Below are 23,189 nucleotides of genomic sequence, written 5' to 3' on the forward strand. Positions count from 1 at the left end.
AAAGAACGACCAATGGACAGACTGTTCAGTTGTTGATGGCATTTTCTTGAGAATGGAGGATGTGGGCTGGCTGCTTCAGAGTAAACAACAGACAGTATTTGTTGCCAATGATAAAAATTTGAGACCTCAAAGCAAAAATCAGGATTCTGGAAAACTTGTGTCTTCCAATGTGAGCCTGGGATTCCCAACTGCTACAGACTCTTCTGATGAAATTGATGGCAGCATCCACAATGGTGCTTTTTGGATAGGGTATGATAAAACGTGCCAACACCTGGATCCGTGTCACTCCGTGGACTGGTGTTTGCCAGGTGACAAACACTCGATGTCACAAATTCACATATGGGTAGAAGAGCCATTCAAAGTGCAAGATGGGCCACAACGGATTTTACTACAACAGAGCATGCAAAATTCATAAAACTCATCCAGCTGCTTTCAGAATCCATGTCCTAATCTTTAATCAACTACTACCTGTCCAGTTTGGGCCTGGTATCAAAGAAGAATAACAAATATCTAAAAGAGGCATGACAGTACCCTCCCCTTCCCCAACAGGAACTAGTTTATGAATAGCTGGACCTTCCCCACAGGCTTCAGCCAGAGCCTGTCACAACAGATTGGACGCAGCAGCAGACATGAGGATCTACCTGTCTCCTACCAAGCCAGACAAAGCCATTTGCAAGCGTATGAAACAATGACACCCATATTAAGTTCATTATTATTTCAGCAAATACTTAAATTTTTTCTCTTAAAAATCATTATTTGTCATGTTAACATGTTATGGGTTTATTATTTTAAAATTAATATTTCTAAATTAGTGTTTTATAAAAGTTTTTTTAAGATTTTATTTATTTATTTGACAGACAGAGATCACAAGTAGGCAGAGAGGCAGGCAGAGAGAGGGGGAAGCAGGCTCCCCACCGAGCAGAGAGCCCGATGTGGGGCTCGATCCCAGGACCCTGAGATCATGACCTGAGGTGAAGGCAGATTCTTAACCCACTGAGCCACCCAGGCACCCATCTTGGTTTTAATTTCTAATGTGATATATATAATCACATAATCCACGGTTCTTCAGTTTAGTAATTGTTCAGAGTAAAGGGGTCCTGAGACCAAAATATCTGAGAACTGCTGGCCTAGGCCACAAGGTGAGGCTGTGTCTACTGAAAACAAGAAGATCGCGCTCCGGCTGCCCCTTGACCCGGCTCCCCACCCTGCCCGGGGCTGGACCCTCTCCTGGCACCTCCCCTGGAGCCTTGCAGCCTGGGTCACCTTGTCTGAGCTGGGGATATCAGCAGCAGCGGCAGCAGGACCTTCTATAAACCTTGATCTCCTCCAAGTCCACAGAGCTGCGTGGCTGGTCCTGTGTGCTGGGAGGGGGGAGACAGCCTCTGTGCACCTGTGAGCTCCTGGTCTGTGCACCGTGAGTGTGCGCAAATGGCGTCTGGAGCACTATCTTCCAGGACAACTGGACACTAGCAGACTCTCCAAGACCCCACCCCCCTTCCCTCGGGGGACCCCTAGGCAGCCTAGCAGGGAGCCCTGGGAATTCTGAGAAGAAGTCAGGACAGGAACACTCTGAGGGTCCTGCCCGGTGAAGCCTGGGAGCGGGGAGCAGCAGGGAGACGAACCTCCCTGAGACCCCCACGTGGGTGACTGTCCTGCCCTGCCTGCAGCATTTTGTTGGGGACTCTGGGCAAGTCCTTACCCAGACCCTTGCTCTCTGGCCTCAGTTTTCCTATCTGGGAATGGGGATCACTGAGCTGCGAGACTCCAGTCTAAGGTCGCAGTGCCTGGCAGAGACTGACCCTCCGTACCTAGGCACTTGTGCCTTTGGCGTGGCCTTGCCCCGCTGGGCCCCAGCAGTGCCGCACCTTCGCAGGCTTCCCCTCCCCCTCTCGACCGTCCCTCTCCCCTTATTCTCCCTCATACCTCACGTAACCCGGGAATCTGTCCCGGAAGGAGGCCAGCCAGTCATCCACGGTCTCCTTGTTCTTGTTCTCAGTGGACTGGAAGATCTCCATGATGGGCTCCTTCGGGTGGGCCAAGCTGAGGTCCTGCAGGGAGCAGCTGTGGGGTGAGCCCAGGCCCTGTGTTCCCAGCCTCCTCTCTTAGGAGGACCCAGCCGCCTCCCCCTGTGTAGGCCCGCAGCCCGGGCCTACCCTTCAGGCCCAGGGCCGCCACGGCTGGCCAGGGTTCTCCAGTCCCGCTGGCGTTACCTCCTGAGCTCCCCACAGGCTTTCTTGGGCAGGGGGACGGGGGAGGGGGAGCTGCCTTCCCCTAGCTTGCGACCTCCCCGCCCCCATCGCTCAGCCTTTGCAGTGAAGGCAGGTGGCCCCAGCCTCAGATGTGGGATCCAAGGCCCAGTGCTGGCGGGCCTGAGCATGGTTTGGGTGAGGAGAGCACACCCAGCCCAGGCAGGGGGCCAGGAGAGACAAGATCTGGAGAGGGAGAACAAAGCCCCACAGCCCCTGGCCCACCTGAGGGGCCCGCGGCTCACCCTGTGCTTCGTGAAGATGTTGTGCAGAGCCCTGGTGTCTGTCTGCACCTGATGCTGCAGGCCCTCCCACCTCCTGGGCTCCAGCATCTTGAGGTGGGTGGCCAGGGCAACGACATACTCACCAAAGACCACCATGTGCAAACGTCGCATGGTTCTCTGCTCCCCCAAAAGAACAAAGAGATGGAGAGGCCTGGGGGAAAGCTGTCCGAGGACCTGGTCTCATGGATGGGGCTGGCGGGCTGGCGGGCTGCCAAACAGATACCTCTCGCCCAGGCCCGGCAGGGGCCTGTCCCCACCACCATTCGGATGGAAACCCTAACTGGTTTCTTGGCAAGTCAGTGCCCCCCACCCCACAAGCTGGCCTCCTACCTCGTACGTGGCAGTGGAGTGCACGGTGGGGCAGCCCTCCAGGCCCTGCCACGGGAACTGCAGAGCTCCAACCAGACCCTTGTTCTTCTGCCCGAAGTGGTCCCTCAGCAGACTCTGAGGACAGGAGGATCTGACGTCACGGAGGCCCGCGGCGCCCGGCTGGCTCGGCTCTCTCCCACCCCTGCCTACTCTCTCCAGCCTCACAGGCCCTGCCTCTCCTCACTGGGCGCGCGGTCCCGGACCAGAAGGGACCACACGGAGGGAGCCAGTGGCGCATCCACTGTCCACCCTCCCCCCGCCAACTCCCGGGAGCGGCCCAGATTCCTAGTGCAGCCCTTGACTTGAGCTCCTCCTTGGTGCCTCCCAAGTCCGCCCAGGTCTCTCCCCTGGGTCCCCACACGACCAAGGCCTCACACGGGACCTCCATGATACCTCTCCCTCCAGATTAGCCTCCTGAGACATGGGACAAGGGCCTGCTTGGTTCTCAGTGGACACCAGAGGGGATGGGCAGAAGTGGCAAGGCCAGCCTGCTCGGTGTTTAACCAGGGGATCCTGGCATCCCCGGTGTTTAACCAGTCCCCTGGCATCCCCGCCCACCAGTACCCTTCCGCAGCCTCATCCACCTCATCTACAAAACAGGGTGCCAAGGCCAATCCATGAGCTCTGTGTAGAGAAGGACCCCCTGGCTCCAAATGACTCCAAACAGGATGGTGGGATTGACTAGTAAGGTCTGCCACGGCCCAGGGAGAGGCAGGGCAGCATGTCAGCATTCCTGGAAGGGCACGACCTCGCTGGGTCCTCCCAGGCACTCAAATCTCTGTGGAAAATCCAATGGCAGATGTCTCAGGAGCCGGTGGCGCAGTGGAAAACGGATCACTGGACAGAGCTGCAGGAATGGAGACCCGCCCACTACTTCCTCCTATCTTCCACCCAGGAAGCCCCATGAGGACAGTGCCCTGAACCTTCAGTTTGAATGAGAAATGCCTTCCCGTGATTTCCACATCCTAGGAGACCACCTTGCCCTCTCAAGACGTCAGCTCTGGGGCCAGCCCCTGGGTATCCTCGGGGACTGCATTTTCTGGGGTATGTGGCAGCCACAGCTCAGGGGAGACGAAGGTGGGCAGGCAGAGGCTCTGGGACATAGTGAAGGGACTCCAGCTGCCCTGGGTGCAGAACCAGATTGGGAGAGAGGGAGAAGGTGTCAGGCCTCAGCTGACCTGGCAGGAGAGCAGTTGCACAGGTGGAGAAAGGAACAGGGGACAAAGGAAGTTGCCCTCAGGGAGGAGGGAACCAGGCCTCAGAAGGGGCAGAGAGCCCAAGCCCTGGGTGTCCCAGCCCATCCACAGGGACAGGGCCCCTCCCTCAGGCCACTCAGGAAGCTGGCCCTGACCTTCTGCTCCAAAGGCATGGGGAAGGCAAGAGGCCTGACCAGCACCTTGCCCTGTCACCCCAGCAAAGGCTCTGCTGGGCTGGGTGCAAGTCCCCAGAGACACAGGCAGGCGCCTCCTGCCCAGGTTCTCTGGGAGCAGCAAAGACCCCTCAGGGGAGCAGGGGACAGAGGGTGGCTTCACCTGGCACAAGGCTCTGACTCTAGGCAGGGGGTGATCCCGGCTGTGGTCCTCAATGTCATGGATGGTCCCTTGCACACAGGGGCCCAGGTCCACCAGCGGATCGCGTTTCTGGGTCAGCTCCTGCCACGTTTCCCTGGTGGGGCAACCAGTGGGGTCCATGGGGCCTGGCCCAGAGCCTGCCACAGCCCCAGGCTGCACACCACCCACACCGGTGCCCCTCTCCGCACTCGGGGACGCCCCCTCATTTCTGCTGCTGTTGCTGTCTGACCTATTGACAGACTGTTGTATCCACGTGGCTTAAAATGCCGAAGGTACGGTGGGAGACTCCTCTGCCGGAGGCAACCAGGGCCACCGACAGCTGGCGGTCCCGTACGCACACGGGGGTGTTCGCCCGCTTCACGCACACGGCGGTGCTCGCCCGCTTCTCCACGCGGTCCACGCGGACCTGCCGCCTGGCCCGCCTGCTCCCACTGGCGCCGCCCGGCCCCGCCCACCGGCCCCGCCCACCCCTGCTCTCCGCCCCCAACACACCCACCGACAACGCCCACACCCGCCACACCCCGACACGCCCACTGGCCCCGCCCACTGGCCCCGCCCACACGCGGGCCGCACCCGCTCGCACCTGAGGATGCAGCAGTTTGCCAGCACGTGCAGCTCCGGGAAGGCCCCAGCGACCGCGTTCTGCTGGATGAAGCCGACAGCCTTCTGCTGGTAGCTGCGGTGGCGGATGGAGATGAGTTCCTGCCCCCAGCCCGGGCCCCCAGCCTGGCCCCCCCAGCCCGGGCCCCCAGCCTGGCCCCCCCAGCCGGGCCCCCCCAGCCGGGCCCCCGAGGACCTGCTCCCTCCCCGCTTCACTGCCGCGTCCCTAGCAGAATCACACATGTGGGTGACCGCAACCCAGCTGTCCGACCCTGCAGCCGGACGCTTCCTAAGGACCTTTTCATGTAATGCTCTCGGTGACCGTTAGTGGTAGATGCTTCCAGAACAAGACGGGAGTGGTTTTTCCCTGTGGACGTGGGAACTGCCACGAATGCTGTATTTGAGAGCTGCGCCCGCCCCCACCCCCGCAGGGAAGGAAGGGGAGGGAGGGGAGGCAGTGCTCTGGGAGCCAGGCTGGCCCCTCCTCCCGGAGAGTCGGGGTGAGGCCTGGGGGTGCGGAGCTCTCAGGAAGGGGAGGCTGGCACCCCCAGGCCTGGGCTGGGCCACTGAAGCCCGCTTACAACAGAGAACGAGGAGAGGATGAGGGACAGCACACTCCTCCCCAAAGACAGGAAAGAAAGGGCACCCTCACCTGTCTGAGTCCCAAGAACACAGATCAACCTGGCCACCCTGCCACATTTTCTTAAACATTTAAAACCTGGCTGGATTTACTGAAAAATGCAGGTTTGGTCTCTCTTCAGTAACCTGCTTCATGTCTGCCTGTAATGGAACCTGTGGCAGGTGAACACAGCTTCTCTGAAGGCCCTAGAGAGAGGCGCCTCGGGATGTGGTCTACACAGTGCTCCGTCTGAGACCGGGGGAGCCCACAACACGGACCCCCCAGCTCCAGCCCTGGCAGGAAAGAGGCAGGGTCCCCACCCAAACCCTGAGGCCAGGGCAGAGCCGGGTGTGTGGTGCAGGGGTGTGATGGTGAAAAGCAGACGAAACAGGGAAGCTGGTCATCTACCAGGTCCCTGGCCAGGATCCGCAACCGAGATAATATTTGAATGAAATATTTTTAAAAAATCAAAATCAGTCCAAAGCATCCTTCATGAGCAAAACAGCAAATTTTAACTAAAGACAGAATTCAACCCTGTACATTCATGACTCTCCCAATCGTAATCCTGCTGCCCAGTATGGGAGCCACAGCCCCGTATGGTGTTTAAAGGTCAATTAATTAAAATTAAATAAAATTTAATCATGGTGTCTCCATGGAACTAGCTCGACGGCCACACGAGGCCAGAGCCCCCGTGTCAGACGATGCCGCCATGGGACATTTCCAGAGCCACGGCGGAGGTGAAGCCAGCCAGACTGGGAGCACCCAAAGCTGATGCTTGAACCTTCCCCTGCTTTGGGAACTGGCCAAGCACCTGGCGGCCAGTGGCTGGAGGCCGGGGCGGCGCTCGCACTGGGGTTCTGTGGACCCAGCCTCCCATGCCGTCTTCTCTGATCAAGGACCACCTTTTCACTTACCTTTTCAGAAAGTCTGAAAATGTTTCCAGAACCATCCCTTGCACCTGGCTACTGATAGGTAGTCCCATGGGGTGTGCTGCATTCATGCCTTCTTCCAGCAGCTGTCAGTCAAAGCAAGTGGGCTCTCAGGGGGACCCAGGAACCTGTCACACGGCCAGTGGACCCCAGGAGACTGTGTCCGCCCTCAATATGACTGACACTTTTCTTGCAGGAAGGGCTGGAAGGGCGGACATGCACAGGCCGCCCAACACCTGTGCCACTCTGCAGGTGGCCCAGAGCAGACACCCCCCACCAGGCCCTCATCACCCTTCACACCCCCCATCTTGCCAGGCCTCGCTCGCTCCCTGGAACCCCCCCCCCATGCCCCTCCCTTCACCACCACCACACACGCTGGTGGCCTCTCCTCCTCCTGGGCTGAACATCCTTTACCCCAGTAGGGCTCCACCCTCTCCCTAAGGCGTCCCCAGATAGTGATCCCAGTGCAGGTCCTACCTGAGGCCCAAGCAAGACCGTGAGTTGAGACATTCCAGGAAGAGGCCCCTCCCGAGAAGACATGCCCAGCAGCCCTGCCCTGGGGCCCCTGGGACTCTGATGCTTCGACGCCCGGAGCCCGCCCTCCTCCGGGCTCCACCCTTGCTGCAGGAGTGCCCCACCGCCTGTCAGTCACCCCCTCACCAGGCCAGGTGCTCGGGAAGGGGCCAAGGGCCCACCCCGTGTGGCAGGCTGGGAGGGTGCAGACTGGTGCGTACCTGGAAAACGTCGAGAAACGTTGGGTGGGAACACTGGGCCCACTTTTTCAGATCGTAGAACAGGACTCTGTCTAGATGCTTTCTCAACTCTTCCTGCCCAGAAAACAGTAAAAGCAACTTCTATCCCCGTTCCTCTCTGGGGCACACCAGATCCAGCCCTCAACTGAGGGCGGGGGAGAGGCTGAGAACCGGAGCCAGCCCCGGAGTCGGCCAGCGGCCTGAAATCCCCCCAACCCCGAGGGACCCAGTTCCGAGTAAACCTCCGCTTTCACAGCCTCCAGCCCTCCGACACACAGCACATCCCTTGACAGATGGGGTGTGGGAGAACAGGGAATGCTAAGACCCGTCTTCCTTCATTCAGCCCAGACTGCAGCTCCACAGTTTTGGGGGGAGCCACGAAGGACAGGGGGCCTCAAAACCCAGGGGCTTCAAGGAGACAGAGCCCTGAGTTCACAGCCAAGGAAAAGGCCAGACACTTCTATACCAGTTACTGGAAAGTTCCAGCTAAATCGATACCGATTCTTTATGGCACCATCGTAAAGCTTTTTCTCTCAGCCCATGAGCTAAGAAAGGCAAAGGGCTTCCCTGTATCCTGAACATCTCTTCCACTGGTCCCCAGGACTCTCGACACGTCTGTGCCAAGACCAGGAACACTGGTACAGGAGATCACATTGGTTAAAAGCGATCACAGCTGGAGAGTCACTGTCCCCTCCAGTCCTCCTTGTGTCTGCCTTGGATTCACCACGTGCACCCACCTTGGGGCAGCCAGCTTTCCACCCGGGGCTCACCGGCCCTGCTCTGGAGCTGCTGATATGGAAGAAGCCAGACGGTACTCACTGGTCAAGGCAGAGACCTCCGGTCAGGCGCTCTCCCTATGGGCCCGCTAGACCATGATCCTCCCACCTCGGAGCCACGGCCACTGTTACCTCCCACGTGACGGTGCCCAACCGCCACTCCCGCAGCCCCCCACCCAGGGCCACCCTGGCCCGGCCTCTGCCTGCTGGGCCCCAGATGCAGGACGAGGAGGCCTCTGGGTGACAGATACTGCTGGACCCATTTACCTGGATCAGCCCTACCAGCATCTGCTGCATTTGGGACATCCAAGTAACAAACATCAGGGGGTCCAGGAGGTGCCCAACCACTGGCTCCCAGGAGGTCCGGCACGCTTTTGCAAGTGTCTCCCTGCTGGGTTAGAAGGAGCCGTGAGGGGCCAAGAGCTGAGCCGGGTTGGCAGAGGGGCGGTGGCATGGGCAGGGCACGGTGCTAAGGGCAGGGCACCCCAGGCCGGGCCTCGCCCCCTCCCCGGCCTGTGCTGCCTGCCCCCCAACCCTGCACAAGCCCCGTGACTGGAGAGGGCAGCCGGGGTTGAGAAGTGGGAGGGAGAGTCTCCATTGTTGTTGACAAGTCTCGGCGGTCTCACACACACGCGCGCGCAAACACAACCCCCAACGCGCTAAACACCATACGCACACCACGCAGCAGACACACAGGCACGCACGAACACAGGCCTGTGCACACGCTGTCCCCAAGGCCAGCTGCGTCCGCCCTTCCCCGACCACCGGCCCCGCCCTGGCGGCTCCTCCAAAGGCTCTCCGTGGACCACAGCTCTGGCCCGAGGGCCTCCCCCAGAGCAGTGGCCTCGCCTAGCACCCCAAGATCCCCCAAGAGGACTCACCCAGGCTGCTCGAACAAGTTGGTCTTGCCCCAGGTGTACAGGACCTGACAGCTTTTCAAGTCGGCACCGCAGGACTGAGTGAGCTCGGAGAGGCGGCCGAGGAGAACCTCGTGGAAGTACATCCTGTAGACCTCCCAGAGGCAGGTCCCCAACCGGCTCGCCCGCGGGGACCCCAGGCCCTGTCTCACTGCCTTGTCTAGCTTCTCCAGGTACAGGTCCAGCTGGTCCTTGGGGCCCAGGGTGGGCACTTGGGTCTCAGCATCATTTCTCAGTAGCTTATTCAGCTGACCAGCCCAGGTGGCCACTCCGCCGTCCTGGGGGGCACTGGCCTTCCGCCTTTCGTGCTGGTCCTGTGTCCACTCCACAGTGGCCAGCACCGCCCGGAGCTTCTGCTCCAGCTCCTGGCTGGGCCCGGTGCCATCCAGAGCCTGCTGGACAACCTGCCACATGCTCCGGGCCACAGCCTCATACTGGGCGCCGCAGTTCTGCCCTTCCTCCTCCAACCTGGAGATGCTCTGGCAGGCCTCCAGGAACCACCCATCCTGGACCAACTCCAGGAAGCCTGGAAGAAAGAGAGCAAAAGGACGGCTCAGGTGCCTGGAAGACCTGTGGATCTGGGAGGGGGAGGGGCGCCCTGAGTCGGGTGGGGGTAGGCTGAGCTGTACAGAACCCACCCATCCGGGAACCGACAAGAAGACCCGGAGGAGGTTTCAAAAGCCTTTGGGAAAGAAGCGCCTCCTGGCCAGTCAGGATCAGAAGGCCACAGGCTTATTACAACGGTTGCAGAAGACCTGTGGGCTTCCAGTATGGCTTCTGGAGCAGAAAAACCTAACAACCGCAGTTTCTTCCCGAGAACCTGTAAGCTCCCAAGGCCCTGCATGGTCCATGCCTTCCTCAGCTGTGGGCCTACGAACCCAACACGGAGACAGCAAAAGCACTTTCCCCACCAGAGGGCCAGAGAGGGAGGTCCAGCAGACTTAGTGAAAAATGTTCTAGCAAGGGGTTCTCATAAGGAATGCATATGCATGTCTTTCTTTCTTTCTTTTTTTTTTTAAAGATTTTATTTATTCATTTGAGAGAGATACAGAGACAGAGAGAGAGTGAGCACAAGCAGGGGGAGAGGCAGACGGAGAGGGAGAAGCAGACTCCCTGCTGAGCTGGGAGCCCCACATGGGGCTCCATCCCAGGACCTGGATATCATGACCTGAGCCAAAGGCAGGCACTTAAACCCTCTGAGCCACCCAGGTGCCCAGGAATGTGCATTTCTGACAGGTGCCCAGGAGGTGCTAATGGTGCTGGTCCTGGGCCTCCTGCTGTGCCCAGAGGAAGAGACGGGAAGGGAAGGATTCTGCTTTGGATCCCAGAGGAACCCCACCATGACTCTCCAGCCTGGAGCTGCAAGAGGCTGGTCCAGTGAGACTCAACACCAAAGGAGGAATCGGTGGGCAGGGTTGTCCAAAGCATTTGAACACTCAGACACCAATTCTTCTGGACTTTAACTTGAAAGGGCATTTTTGAGCTTTAACTTTTGGAAATTTCAAAGTGAGAGGGCAGTTATATTCCAAGTTGGGGCTCAGAGTGACTTTCTGTTGTCAAGGGCAACATGTACTCCCCTTTCCTATTTCTCCTTTCTGACAGCTGGAATTTACATATGAGGCCAGGACCTGGGCAGCCATTCTGGGCCATGAGACAGGAACCCCATGTGGAGGATAATGAAGGAATACAATGGAGAGGTCTGGGTCTCTGAGCCCTGAGAAGCCCCGAACCACCCACTCAAATCTTCCATGAGAGAAGCAAATTTTATCTTGCTTTATCTTAAGTCCCTAGTTCGTTGGGTCTCTCAGTGAAAACATCTGAACTTATAATAATACAAAGAATTGAGGAGGAGTGGAGTATGGGATGGAAATTATTTTGAATCCAAACAGGACGGCCTTCCACACATGTAATTATTTTGAGTCCCTATTCCATCTCATAGACAGCTCCTTGTTGCTAGTAATTAATTAGCTTAGACTCAACACTAGGAACTGTAAGTGCGGCAACCTCTGTGGCTTCACCAGACGCAGGGCTGCTCGGACATGCTTCCCTTTCCTTCCAGAGCCGCACCGTCCAACACGGCAGCCCCAAGCCCCACGTGGTTACTGAGCCCTTGAAATGGGCAAACCTAGCTGCTGTCAGTGTAGATCACACAGCAGAACTCAAAGACTTAGTGGGGGTGGGGCGGGGGGAGAGAACAGGTTAAATATCTTGGTTCTAATACTGACGAAAAGTTGAAACATGCTGAAATACTATGTTAGCTATATTGGGCTAAATAAAGTATATTACTGAAACTAACTTCACCTGTTTCTTCTTACATTTTTAGTGTGACTCCTGAAAACGGCTCCCGCGCTATCTCCCCAGGACAGCACTCACTCCTCTAGAACCCGCTTGCTCCCTCCCTCCAACATAGGCCCCTGCTTATCCTGCACCAACCTGGCTGTTTTCTGGGTGGGAGGCCGTCATCCCCCTACCCAAAAACAGAAGAGCTGATCTTACAAAGCCCGGAGACCTCCCGGGCCTTGTGCAAACATGGCTGCATCGGTACCGTTTCTTCAGCAAGGATACTGGGGGGCATGGGTCAGGCAGGCAAAGGCAGACGTGGGGGTGGGGGCCGCTGTGGTGTCCACCCGTGTCCCAGGCAGGCCCGTTGAGCCGAGCACAGCTTGGCTGCTCCCGGCCACCAGCCCATCTCCTGGCATCACAGGCCAGCAACATGAGGGGCCGGCAACAGCTGGCCAGGGAACAAAAGTGAAATGTCCCTGAAAAGTGACCATCCTGGCAAGGTTGCCTGATGTTACCAGTTACAGGGCAAGCGAGGATGGGGGCAGGGGGGACCCTCAAAGATGCCATCGCCTGTGAACCAACTGATAAACACTTGTCCCCTCTTGAATGACGATGCCTGGTGCCAGAGACGGAAAGGAGCTGGTGACATCTTACGGCCCAATGACCTCACGCTCCCAGGGCCATTCTGCAACTTCCCCTGGCCTCAGGGAAAAGCTGAAGCGTTTGCCCCTCTGAAAAACATTCCCCAGATTGTCAAGGCCCCAGCCCCTCCCACAAACCCACAGCAGCGGACCAGAGCTTTCATAAGCAGCCCAGCCCCCGCCCTGCCGTTGCACTCCAGGTCATTCAGCGAGCTTCTCTGGGCACAGACCCACGATGGGTCACGGGGACACAAACACGGCTCAGACACAGACGCCCTGCACACAGCTCCGACCCCACCCCCGGCCCCTCTTCACACACTCCTGTAGTCCTAGCCTGGGGCTCAAGCCGGAGCATGCTCTGCCGGTCCGCATCGCAACCGTGACCTTCTCGGCGGCTGCGGGTCCGGGGGCAAAGAGCCCCGCCACCCTGAACCTTGGTTTTGCCAGCTTTGCCACCGGGAGGTGCTTCTCACAGGGGTGGTGACTACGGGCCTCTTCACTCGGCTTCAGTCCCTCTCCTGCTCCCCCCACACCGTGTCAGAGGCCCCCTGGGCTCGGCTACCCGCACCGCTGGTGTGGAGGAGCCGGCGAACAGTCCCGCTCACCTTGGGGTCCAGGCACACTTCTGCTGTGCCCGGTCCCCTCCAGGCGCCCAGAGTGACATCTGCAAGGCTGGCACGTACAGTAAATACTGCACGAAATGATGAACACGTGAGCAAAAACCTGAAGGAACGGGATAAAGGATCCGGATATAAAAGTGAGGCCCAGGGACGCCGGGGGGACCCGGCGCTCGAGCGTCTGCCTTCGGCTCTGCTTGTGGTCCCGGGGTCCCGGGGTCAGCAGGAAGCCTGCTTCTCCCTCTGCCCGCCCCCCCCCACCCCCGGCTGTACTCTCTCGTGCTCTCTCTCTCTCTCAAATAAATAATCTTTAAAAGAAATACATAAGGCAAGACGCCTACCTTTGGAATTTTCTGTCAGATGAAAAACATCGTGGGGTCTTTTGTTTCTGAGGAATCGTCCCGGAAAACCCTGTGAGCCACTGTGCCAGCTTGGGAGGACGGCCCTTGCGCTGTTGCCTCGGGTCCCCCCGGGCATCACTGGGCAGGATTTGTTGGAGCTCGCTGCTTGCTTTCTCTTCTTCCAGCCTGGGTTTCTTCTTGCCCCAGAGGCCACTTCTTTCCAGCCGGTCCATCTCTCTGCCTTAGTGTCCGACTGCAGCCGGCCTTAGAGAGCGCTCCCACCAGCCTGCAGCCGAACAAAAGAAATAAATAGGAGGAAGCTGTAAACTGCCGGAGAAACTTCCTCTGCGTCTACAAATACAGCTGTTGGGCGCCTGCACGGCTCAGTGGGGTAAGCTTCTGCCTTCGGCTCAGGTCATGGTCCCAGGGTCCTGGGATCGAGCCCCACATCAGGTTCTCTGCTCAGTGGGGAGCCTGCCTCTCCCTCTCCCTCTGTCTGCCCCTCCCCCTGCCCGTGCGCTTTCCCCCAAATAAGTAAATAAATCTTTTTTTTTTTTAATGTTGAATGATTCACGAATTTGTGTGTCGTGGTCACGCGGGGGCCGTGCCCGTCTTCTCTGTATCCTTCCACTTTTAGTGTAAGTGCTGCTGAGATGAGAACGCTCTGTTTACTTACGGTAAGACACGCACAGCATCCAAGTCACTGTTCCAGCTGTTTGTACGCAGGCCATTCCGCGCTGCGGCTAACACCCCTTTACTGAGCTGTGCGGCTGTCCCCACCATCCATCTTCAGAACTTTTTGGTCATTGCAAACAAAAACTTATCCCCTTTGAACAGGAACCCCCATCCCTCCCGCCCCAGCCCCTGACCCCTGACCCCCTACTTTCTGGGTCTCTGCGACTCTGACCCTTCTAGGGCCCTCACAGAGGTGGGACCACAGGGCATTTGTCCTGGTGTGGCTGACACCATGTCCTCAAGCTTCACCATGTTGTAGCAGAATTTCCTCCCCTTTTGTTTTTTTAAGATTCTATCTATTTATTTGACTGAAAGAGAAAGTGAGAGAGGGAACACAAGCAGGGGAAGCGGGAGAGGGAGAAGCAGGCTCCCCGCTGAGCAGGGAACCCGATGCGGGGCTCGATCCCAGGACCCTGAGATCATGACCTGGACCAAGGCAGAGGCTCAAAGACTGAGCCCCCCAGGCGCCCCTCCTTCCTTTTTAAGGCTGCGTCGTACTCCACTGCGAGCACGGGCCGCCCCTCTGTACAAACTTGTGTGTCCATGGACACCTGGATGGCTTCAGGTGTCAGCTCCCGTGGATAATGCTGTCGAACGTGGACGTGCAGACGTCGGTTCAAGTCCCTGCTGCCCGTCTCTAGCAGTGGTTGCGTTCTCACCTACAAGGGCATGATCTCTGCTGCGGTTCTTGAAAGCCTCTCTCTCCTTGGAAGCGCTCACTGCCCAGGAGGCCACACTGGATCCAGCCACCCGCAGCATCGCCCAAACCCTGGAGCGGCTTCTGTCCAGTGTGGGCCAGGGCCACCTTTCTCCCTCTGGACCACCCTCTCCCCAGCCGCAGTGACCTAACGGTGCCCCTCTGGGCTCTGACCTGACAGGCCGGCCCTGCCTTCCACATCCAGCATGGAGACTCGGCTCTGCCTCCCCCAGACGGCAGTTGTCAGCCACTAGCCAGGGGGCCCCTAGGACACACAATGGGGGTCTCCTACCTGGACCCCACACAGCCCATAGGAGTGTCCTGCTGCTTCTGTAACAAATTACCGTATCATAGAGGCCCAAACTGCACAAGCTTTGTGTGCTTCTGCTGTGGAGTCCAAGTTCTGGGCTGTGTCCCTCTCCATTTCCTGGGTGCCCCCCTCCAGGTGCTGCCTGCCCTCGTGCCTCATGGAGCCTTTCCTCTAGGCTGCAGACCCAGCAACTCCCGGCTCACATCTGCTCTCGGCTCTGCCTCAGTCTCCCCCTGCGAAGGACCCCGTGATGGCCGCACGCCCCCCCAGCCTCCCAGGCTGGGTCCCTCTGTGAGGTGCCCCACCAGCAGCCTCATTTCCGTCGGCTTCCGCGGGCGTCTTGGGGGTGCTGTTCTGTCTGCCACACACCCCCTTAGCTGCAACCCGCCCCCCGGCTTCACTGCATGACTTCCGGGAAGCGCTGGATGTCTCCACGCTCCAGCGGCCAAGGGTGGGCCACCAAAATGGCCTGTGGATTATTTTAAATGAAAGCTATTTGGGAAGGTCCCTCAGACCCTCCTCTGTCCCCCGAAAGCAGAAAGTAAGTCCCCCCCATGAAAGGTGCCCTGTCAGTAAAGAAAAAGACAGCCTCATCACCAGAGATAGGAAAGTCAGAGCCAACAAGGCCATATAAACAGCTGTTAGATATTCACTAATCTCCTACTTCGGTCCAAAACCCTTTGGTTTTTTTCCTCCAGTGGATCTGTCTCCCGTCACTTTAATTCTCCTTCCGGCTGGGTGGAGAGGAGTGTGTGCTCCCCTACAGCACTGGTCCCTCCAAATCCCCCCTCCCCACCAAGGCAGTGGGATCCGGTCTTTGCTCGAAGGGATCACACACAGCACAGTCCCGTGGCCTTGTCATGAGGGCCCATTTGGCGTGCGAGAACAGTCCTCTGTTTCTAGAACAGCGGCCTAAGGACTGCCCTGGCTTATCCGCCATCCCCTATGGTCAGTACTTCCTGCTCACAGAGACAGAAACGCGCATGTACCCCTACTGCACGACGGGACACGGTGACAGAACACACGGAGTTCTCGGGGGTCTGGCCACCGCCATACACGCATACCACAATATCCCCCCGTGTGTGCAAAATAGGGCTTCTGTCCCGAGCGGGGAGCTTGTCCTGGACAACCTCCTTCACTCCCTGACAGCGGCACGGGGCAGGCCCTAACTGACAGGTGCTGCGGGAAGGTGCTGGAACCCGGGTTTAGCCTGGGGAGCAGCTCCTCCTAGAAACGCTGGGGGCGAGGGATGCTCCCAGAGTATCCTTTTTTCCTGATCCAAAGACCTTTGGGCTGTGAATGTATCCAGAATCCAGAACCAGAGAGATGCTCCCACAGCCTGAAGGGAAGTCCGTACACATGTGCCTGCCCAGGCCGCACCCCCAGGTGGGAGCGCTCACATGCGTTCTGATGAAACGGGTCAACCTTCGGGGGCCTTGGCGAGGCTGTGGGGACAAAGGGGTGACCAGCAGGGACAGGAGGGAGAACCAAGAACAAAACCAACCCCTCAGCTGGGCTGGGGCCAGCAGAGGAGCTGCCACCACCCCCCCTCACTAGACGCCTCGCTCCTGTAAACTGATAAACCCCAGACTTGGGAAACTCTTGGGGCCAGAAGGTGGGTCGGCCAGGCCGGAGAGAAACGGTCTCTGGGAATCCCCGAAGGTCCCATTCTGTTCAGGAAGGAAAGGGTTTTACTTTCAGTTTTGCTTACCATTTTTCTGTGGTTTCTCGGAAACCACTGAGTTCTCATTTCTTTTGTTCAGCACAATCTTGGTGGATAAGCTCATGCTCGACACAAACACCTGCTCCCTATGGGTTCTCTAGGCCCTTACAGGACACCCCAGGGCCCACACAGCCCACAGCCGCCGCCTGCGAGGACGTCCTGCCCTCCCCCCGTCTAGTTCCAGGGGCTGCCTGGCCGGCTCCTCACGCCCCGACGGCACTGGAGGGACCCCAGGCTCCCCTCAATGCCCCCTCCCCTCCACGCTGCTGGGCACACCGCTGGAGGGGTCCCAGGAAAGCCCGACCCCAGCCAGCTGCTTTCACGTTCCCACAGCACAAGTGAGCTCAAGACGGAGACCCTCCCCATGACTCTGAGGCCCCCCCCAAACCCTCCAGGCCAGTTCTCTCCCTTGGCACCTAAATTCCCAAAGCCTTCCTACTAGGTTCACCAGACAGATTGGATCAAAGCACCGTCACCCCCTTATCCTCGCTTCGGATGGGTGGGACTGGGAACCCGGCCGTGCATCCCCATGGTTCCCATGCACCAGAAAGTGGTCCCCTCGGCACTGGGGGAGGGGGGCATGTGCCAGACCCATCAAGGTTTTAAACGTGCCCTCAGACCACAATCCCACTACAAAAACTTCTGACATCCCGGCAGAAAGATGCCGATTCGCTGCACTAAGAAGACCGTAGTGTCTTCATGGAAAGCTGAAGCCACCTATAGGCTGACGAGATTCCTCGCTGAGAGAGGACAGAGCCAAGGGCAGCGCTCACGGCTTCTAGAAAGCACCCCTGCTCCCTGCTCAGGGCCCACCTTCCTTGCCGTGGAAGCCGGCAAGACCACATCCCTGGCCGGGCATCCCCTCTCTTCTTCTGACCACACCTGGGAAAGCTGCCCACCCTTAAGGACTTGTGTGATGCCTCCGGGACACTCGCAGTCACATCTGCACAGTCCCTTTCTCCACACCCCATAGTCGCATGCCCCAGGGGGTTGGGGCGGGGACATCTTTACACCTTTCCTGTGACTCTGCCAACCAGGACAGGACCCCCTGCAGACGGCTCGGAGTCACCCCCGTGGTCCTCACTCCCTTCTCTGGCGGCATCCTTGATCCCTCGGGAGGACAGACCGTGGGCTACTCAGCCACCCCTTCTGTTGGAAAATAAATGGAATTTTCTCTTGGGGCCACTTAAAGATAAGCCTGGTGAAATCCCAAACACGTCTTTCAGTACTCATCAGTGACTGATCATGAAGCCGAGACAAGGATTTTTAGCAAGCAGCAAGTTCTACACTGGCTCCCTGACCCGCGGAATAAAGGTTTTCGAGTTAGAAAAAGCAGAGGCCAATCGAAAATAAAACAAGTGCTCAGGGGGATCCTAGAGATGGGGGCGCCATCAAAGACAGACACACACTCCCCCCTAACTCCAGAGGGAGATAACCCTGCCGCCAGCTCCGCGACCCGCCAGTCCGACCCCCTCATACAAAATCCTCCCAAAGTGGATGAAATCCGGTAGCTTGTCTCTGTTCCCACCACGGTCCCATCCAGGCACAGACCAGCGACTGCATCCAGATCCAGTCAACTCACCCCTACGCAGCCGCACTCCTGTACCCCAAGGTCTCAGTCACAATTATGAGGGGACCTTGAAGTCCTAAATACCTTTTGGCCCATCCCCCCTCCCCTCCTCCCCAATCCTTCAGTGCCCCTGCCCACCCCTTCCCTCCCTCTCCTGCTCCTCCTCCGGGAATCAGGCCAGCCCCCAAGACAAGAACAGAACAGCCCCACGTGTACCCCATGACCCTGACCTCTCTACGTCTTCACTGTTCTGCATTCCTCTTCCCAAAGGCTGGTCAGCTGCATAAGCTCGGGCCTGGAGCTGGTGGATGAAAGCCTCTCTGAGGCCACTCCCCCTGCACCCCTCCTGCGGTCATGGGGGCTGGGCCAGGCCCCCCGCAAGGCCCACTGACTCTGAGGCTGGGTGACTCCCCAGGCTTTGCTCCCCTCTCAGGAGCCGTGGGCCTGCTGGCAGTGGCCCCCACAGCCCCCATCTGTGATCATATTTCCAGGAGTGGAATGTGGAAACTTGGCAGCGGGCTGTTCCCATGGTGTTGCCTAAGCGGGGCTGGGGCCCGGAGAGAAGGGACTTTCCCCACTCAGATGCCCCTCAGAACCCCACTCTCTGGAAAACTCCACAATTCTCCTTATTCATGGTGGTGCCCAACTTTCCCTTTCAGAATCTGCACCCGTGTCTGTCTCCCCCCACTCCTGGCGGCTGCTGGCTGAGGGGGGTGCAGGCCCGAGTGGAGGCAGGCCAGGGGTGAGCGGCTGGCCCTGGGAGGGGCGGAGGGCATGTGTGTGGGGAAACGCCCTGGAGGTGACCCCAGACCACAGAGCCCCGGGTCAGTCTGTCCCACCGGGGATGGGAAAGCTTGCCTTCATTTATTGGTTCGGAAACCCACGGGTCCACGGGGACTGTAGCCAGAGTCTAGCAAAACTCCTCTTCTCTCTCCTAGAATCCTAAAGAAACCTGGCAGGGGACCCATGGATGGGGACAGATGTTCCAGTCCTCACTCACCTTCATGCTCCCTGCCAGCAGAGCCCCCAAGAGTGCCAGTGTGGACACGGGCCATGCCCCCCCAAACCCGGAGGTGGCAGTGAGTGGACAGGGACTGCAGTGTCCACTCCCAGCCCCCACAGACCCAACCACTGAACCCCACCGCCTCTCCTCTTCCTCCACGGCGGATGCCATCAGCCTGGACACGGTCACCAGGGCAGGAGACAAGCAAGGGGGAGGAGGGGTGTGTGGAGGCTGGGACCCCAAATTCAGGATATGAAGAAACAGCTCAGTAAGGATCCGCTTGCAGTTGCGTGAAGGACTGGGGGATGCTAACCATTTTGAGAGTCTAAATAAATATGCAGGGTCAAGGGAAAGGCCGGTGGGTGGGAGGAACCAGCGCGCTGCGGGGCGCCAGGCGGGGAGGCAGGCTCAGAACGCGGGGCACAGAGCGCGCAGCTGGGGGCCGCCCGCCGAGGGAGCTCGGGGTCCCGGTCCGCAGTCCCCGGGCTCCGCTCTCCTGGCGGGGAGACGGTGCCCCCGCGCCGCACCTGCAGGCCGGGAGCGCCCACCCACCCACCCACCCGCGCTCGCCTGCCCCGCCTCCCCCGCCTCCCCCGCCGGGTTCGGGGCACGTCCGGGCGGCTGGGGGCCCGGCTGCAGGATCGGGCGAGGGAAGGACCCGGCCCCGGCTGCGGCGAGGCGCGCAGGGGACACGGGGAGGGCAGCTCGGTCCCCAGGCCCCGGGTCTGCGCCGACAGCCTCGCTCCGCACAAACCGCGGCCGCGCGTCGCCACCTGGCGGCCAGAGGCGGAAGCGTCCGCGGGCGTCGGGGGCTTCGCCCACCTGGGGTCGCCGCCGCCCCGGCGAGGCCCAGGCCGCGGGACTGAAGTCTTCCGCTCAGAGCAAGGCGAGAGCCTCCTTCCTCGACGGGCGAAAGTTTCTGAGTAAGGTTTTAATGAACATCCGGAGCTGCGAGCTGGGGGCAGAGACCAGCACAAAGACCATCACAGCAGCCCAGGGGCCCCGCACCGCGCACCAGTCCCCAGGAAACACGCCCGGGCGCTGGGCTGGGCTCCCACACCGCAGGCTCCGGCCCACAGCGAGACACATCCCGGGTGCCCAGGACTTGCCTATATGTGTGCCTGACCCCTTTTGATAGTTTCTGTTCTGTGCTACTTAGGGTGGCCGGATTTGGTAAGAAAATACAGGACTCCGGGTTGTTCTTTGAATTTCAGATAAATAACAATGACTTCTTTTCTTTTCTCTCTCTCTCTCTTTTTTTTTTTTTAGTTGTATACCTTCCACACAATATTTGGGGTATATTTATAGGGAAAGAAATTATTATGTAACTGAAATTCAAATGTAACTGGTTATCCTGTATTTCACTTAGAAACCTTAATTCTACCATTTTTTAAAATGCCGGTTGCAATATGCCAACGCAACATGACAGCTGGCGAACACCTCAGAGGCTCCAGTTTGAAGACAAGGCCTTAGGGGAGGCTGGGTGTCTCAGGGTCCTGGGATGGAGCCCCAGGTCAGGCTCCCTGCTCAGCAGCGAGTCTGCTTCTCCGCTCCGACTCCTACTGGTATTCCCTCTCTCACTGTCTCCGTCAAATAAATAAAATCTTAAAAAAAAAAAAAAAAAAGGCATTGCCTTCGGTGATGGGCCAGAAGGGTTCTTTCCCCAGGTACACCAACCTCAGTGGAGGAATTTGATGCCAATTGGACAGTCGCCCACCACCCTCGCCCCCGCCAAGACCCACGCTCCCTGTAGCCGCAGGGCTAGGAGTCTCAGTGGGTCTGCAGATGACCATATCCATGATCCATTCTCTCAAATTCGTATTTCTAAAGCCAAAGAGGAAACATATTCACAATCAGAGAAAGACTTCAGCCAATATTCTGTAATAAGAACTTGGACCACTGCATTTTGCTGAGGGGACATAAGACAGTATTTTCATATTTTTTGACATTTATAAATAACATTTGATGCTGTCCACGGGTGGATAAGTGTAGAAGGCAAATGTAGATGCAAAGACGTTGGAAAGAAACAGATGATGCAGAATTTTAAAAATTAATCAAACTGGTGATTCTAATGGGTATTTAATAAATCAAAAAATAAAAACGTTTTGCAATTATGGAGCAAAGAGAAAGGGTTATGATGCCTTTGGGAAAAGTATGAGGATCAAAGACCTCACGGGCTCCTTGCGAATGTTGTATCTCGATAATGCAGTGCCCAAGAAAGTCTATGTAACAAGAGGTTGGCATCAGCTGAGGGGTATTTGAGACCCGATGGCGGCACTTCCAGGGCGGATTGTTCTAGATTCAGCGGTAACAGGTGACACGTAGCTGGCTGTAGACAAAGGAAGCTATCCCTTTATTCTTACAGAGTTCCAGAAGTTATCTGTAAAGTGATGAAGCCTAAAGAAGGAAAGGGTCCCCTCAACCCAGGAGGTCCCTGGCCATATGGAGGGGAGGAATTCAGGGTATGGGGTACTGTCAGCACTGCGGGGACTTAGACGTCCTTCCTCGTTGGGATGCCTGGATTCCTGAACTGTCCACAAGGAGATGCCCGTGCCTGCCTCGCTTATACTCCCCGTGCTATGAGCAGAAGTGTCCAGGAGCCTTGTAGGTAAAGTTCTGCCGGTTCCATCATTCACCTACTTCCTCAGCGCCCCTCCCTCCCCAGGCAAACACCAGAGAAGATCCTGCTGACCAAGTCTGGTGGGGGGCCAAGAGTCACTTAAGACCATGGGAAGACCTGGGCGAGCTAGGAAAAGCTGGCTCCGGGGGGCAGGGGGGGTTCCAGGGCAAGGGTCAGTGACAGCACCTCACATCCAGAGTCCCAGACCCCAGCGGCCAGCCTCTCTCTGCCCAGCTCCTGCCTAGGTGCCAGGGAGGCCAAGCGGCCACGTTGAGACAAATGTTCTTCACAGTCTCCAGAATGTCTCCAAGACATACAGCAACTTTCCAAGCTGAAAGGTCTCCACAGTATTGCCGGGGCCTTCAGGAGGGACAAACTCGGCTGGGTTTTAGCAACGGAAGCCCCGGGGCCCAGGCAAAGGGGGCAGGTGGTGACTGTGGGGCCCTACTCACCTGCCTGAATTTGGGCTGCTGTAACAATCCCACAGCCAGGGGGGCTCACAGATGACAGTGCTGGAGGCTGAGTCTGCAACAGACCCAGCAGATGCGGTGTCCAGTGAACCCCCGCGTCCCAGTTCAGTCAGCCGATTTGTTCGTGACCTCCCATGGCTGGAAGGGGCTGGGGGGCTCCCCAGGGCCTCCTTTGCAAGAGCATCGATCCCACTCAGGAGGCTTCACCTGCACGACCTAATCACCTCCGAACGCCCCCCACCGCAGTCCCTCACCTTGGGGGGTGAGCTTGCAGCACAGGAATTATAATCAAGGGAGACCGAGCCCAAGTGGTTCCTCCAGCCTTTGCCTGATGATTCCAGGGGACGGCTGGGGAGGGGGGCTCATACCCACATGCCCCCCCAAGCACACACACTCAGTGTCGAGGCAGAGCCCCTCTGAGAGCATCTCACACTTTTTTTTTTTTTAAGATGGTATTTATTTGTTTGACACAGAGACACAGAGAGAGAGAGAGAGAACAAGCAGGGTAAGCGGCAGAGGGAGAGGGAGAAGCAGGATCCCCGCTGAGCAGAGAGCCCAATGCGGGACTTGATCCCAGGACCCTGAGACCATGACCTGAGCCGAAGGCAGACGCTTCACAAATGAGCCACGCAGGCGCCCCTCTTCTTGGACTTATGACCGTGACCCACAGTCACGTGCACGTTCCCCTCACTGCCCCGTGCACACGTGGTGTCAGCACTGATTGCTGGTGTCCGCAACCAGGGAGGACTTCGAGCTCAGATAAGCAGACCCCTCCCCAGGGCCAAGGACACCAGTCTGACAGCCCCCCACCTTGGCCTTCTGGTGGAAGGCGTGGGTGCGGCCTCCCCTCCCCTGAAGTCGGAGGGGAAATGGAGGAAGCAAGGATCCCGGTCCAACTCTTCTCCTCGCCCAGGAAGGGAGAAGCATCCGGAGAAGCTTCTGCCTGGGATGGGGGATCTCGGGACATGAGCCCCCCGGGAATGTCAAGTCCAGCCCCGGGTGAGTGGATTCTCCCTGGGGCCACCTCTGCCTCCTCCAGAGTGACACCAGGACTCAGCAATTTTCCTCAAGATCATGTCCACCTTTATTTATTCCACAGATGGTCATGAGGTCACC

General features: G+C 58.2%; 1 protein-coding gene and 1 non-coding gene across 12 annotated transcripts; both read right to left on the reverse strand.

Moving 5' to 3' along the window:
• Window positions 1-24: 24 nt before the first annotated feature.
• On the reverse strand, window positions 25-18,318 carry LOC101691502. 11 transcript variants are annotated; one of them, XM_045074134.1, is made up of 13 exons: window positions 18,211-18,317; window positions 12,946-13,231; window positions 9,028-9,589; window positions 8,414-8,534; window positions 7,353-7,445; window positions 6,604-6,704; window positions 5,054-5,146; window positions 4,432-4,564; window positions 2,861-2,974; window positions 2,492-2,692; window positions 1,924-2,048; window positions 1,264-1,361; window positions 25-388 (listed from the first exon to the last, which is right to left on the reverse strand). In XM_045074134.1, the coding sequence occupies exons 2-12, from the start codon at window positions 13,079-13,081 to the stop codon at window positions 1,283-1,285; spliced, it is 1,758 nt and encodes a 585-aa protein (XP_044930069.1). In that variant the 5' UTR covers window positions 13,082-13,231; window positions 18,211-18,317; the 3' UTR covers window positions 25-388; window positions 1,264-1,282. The 11 variants fall into 11 exon arrangements, 8 of the variants coding, with proteins under 8 accessions (XP_044930069.1, XP_012912833.2, XP_044930086.1 ...); XM_013057379.2 differs by having other exon boundaries at window positions 8,414-8,537; XM_045074151.1 differs by having other exon boundaries at window positions 2,492-2,647; window positions 8,414-8,537; window positions 18,211-18,316.
• On the reverse strand, window positions 13,500-13,606 carry LOC123390627. The gene has a single exon (XR_006605162.1). It is a non-coding gene; the product is annotated as a U6 spliceosomal RNA (small nuclear RNA).
• Window positions 18,319-23,189: the final 4,871 nt, after the last annotated feature.

Source organism: Mustela putorius, unplaced genomic scaffold (assembly GCF_011764305.1).
Source record: "Mustela putorius furo isolate JIRA1106 unplaced genomic scaffold, ASM1176430v1.1 tig00000129_pilon_pilon_pilon, whole genome shotgun sequence".
NCBI lineage: Eukaryota > Metazoa > Chordata > Mammalia > Carnivora > Mustelidae > Mustela > Mustela putorius.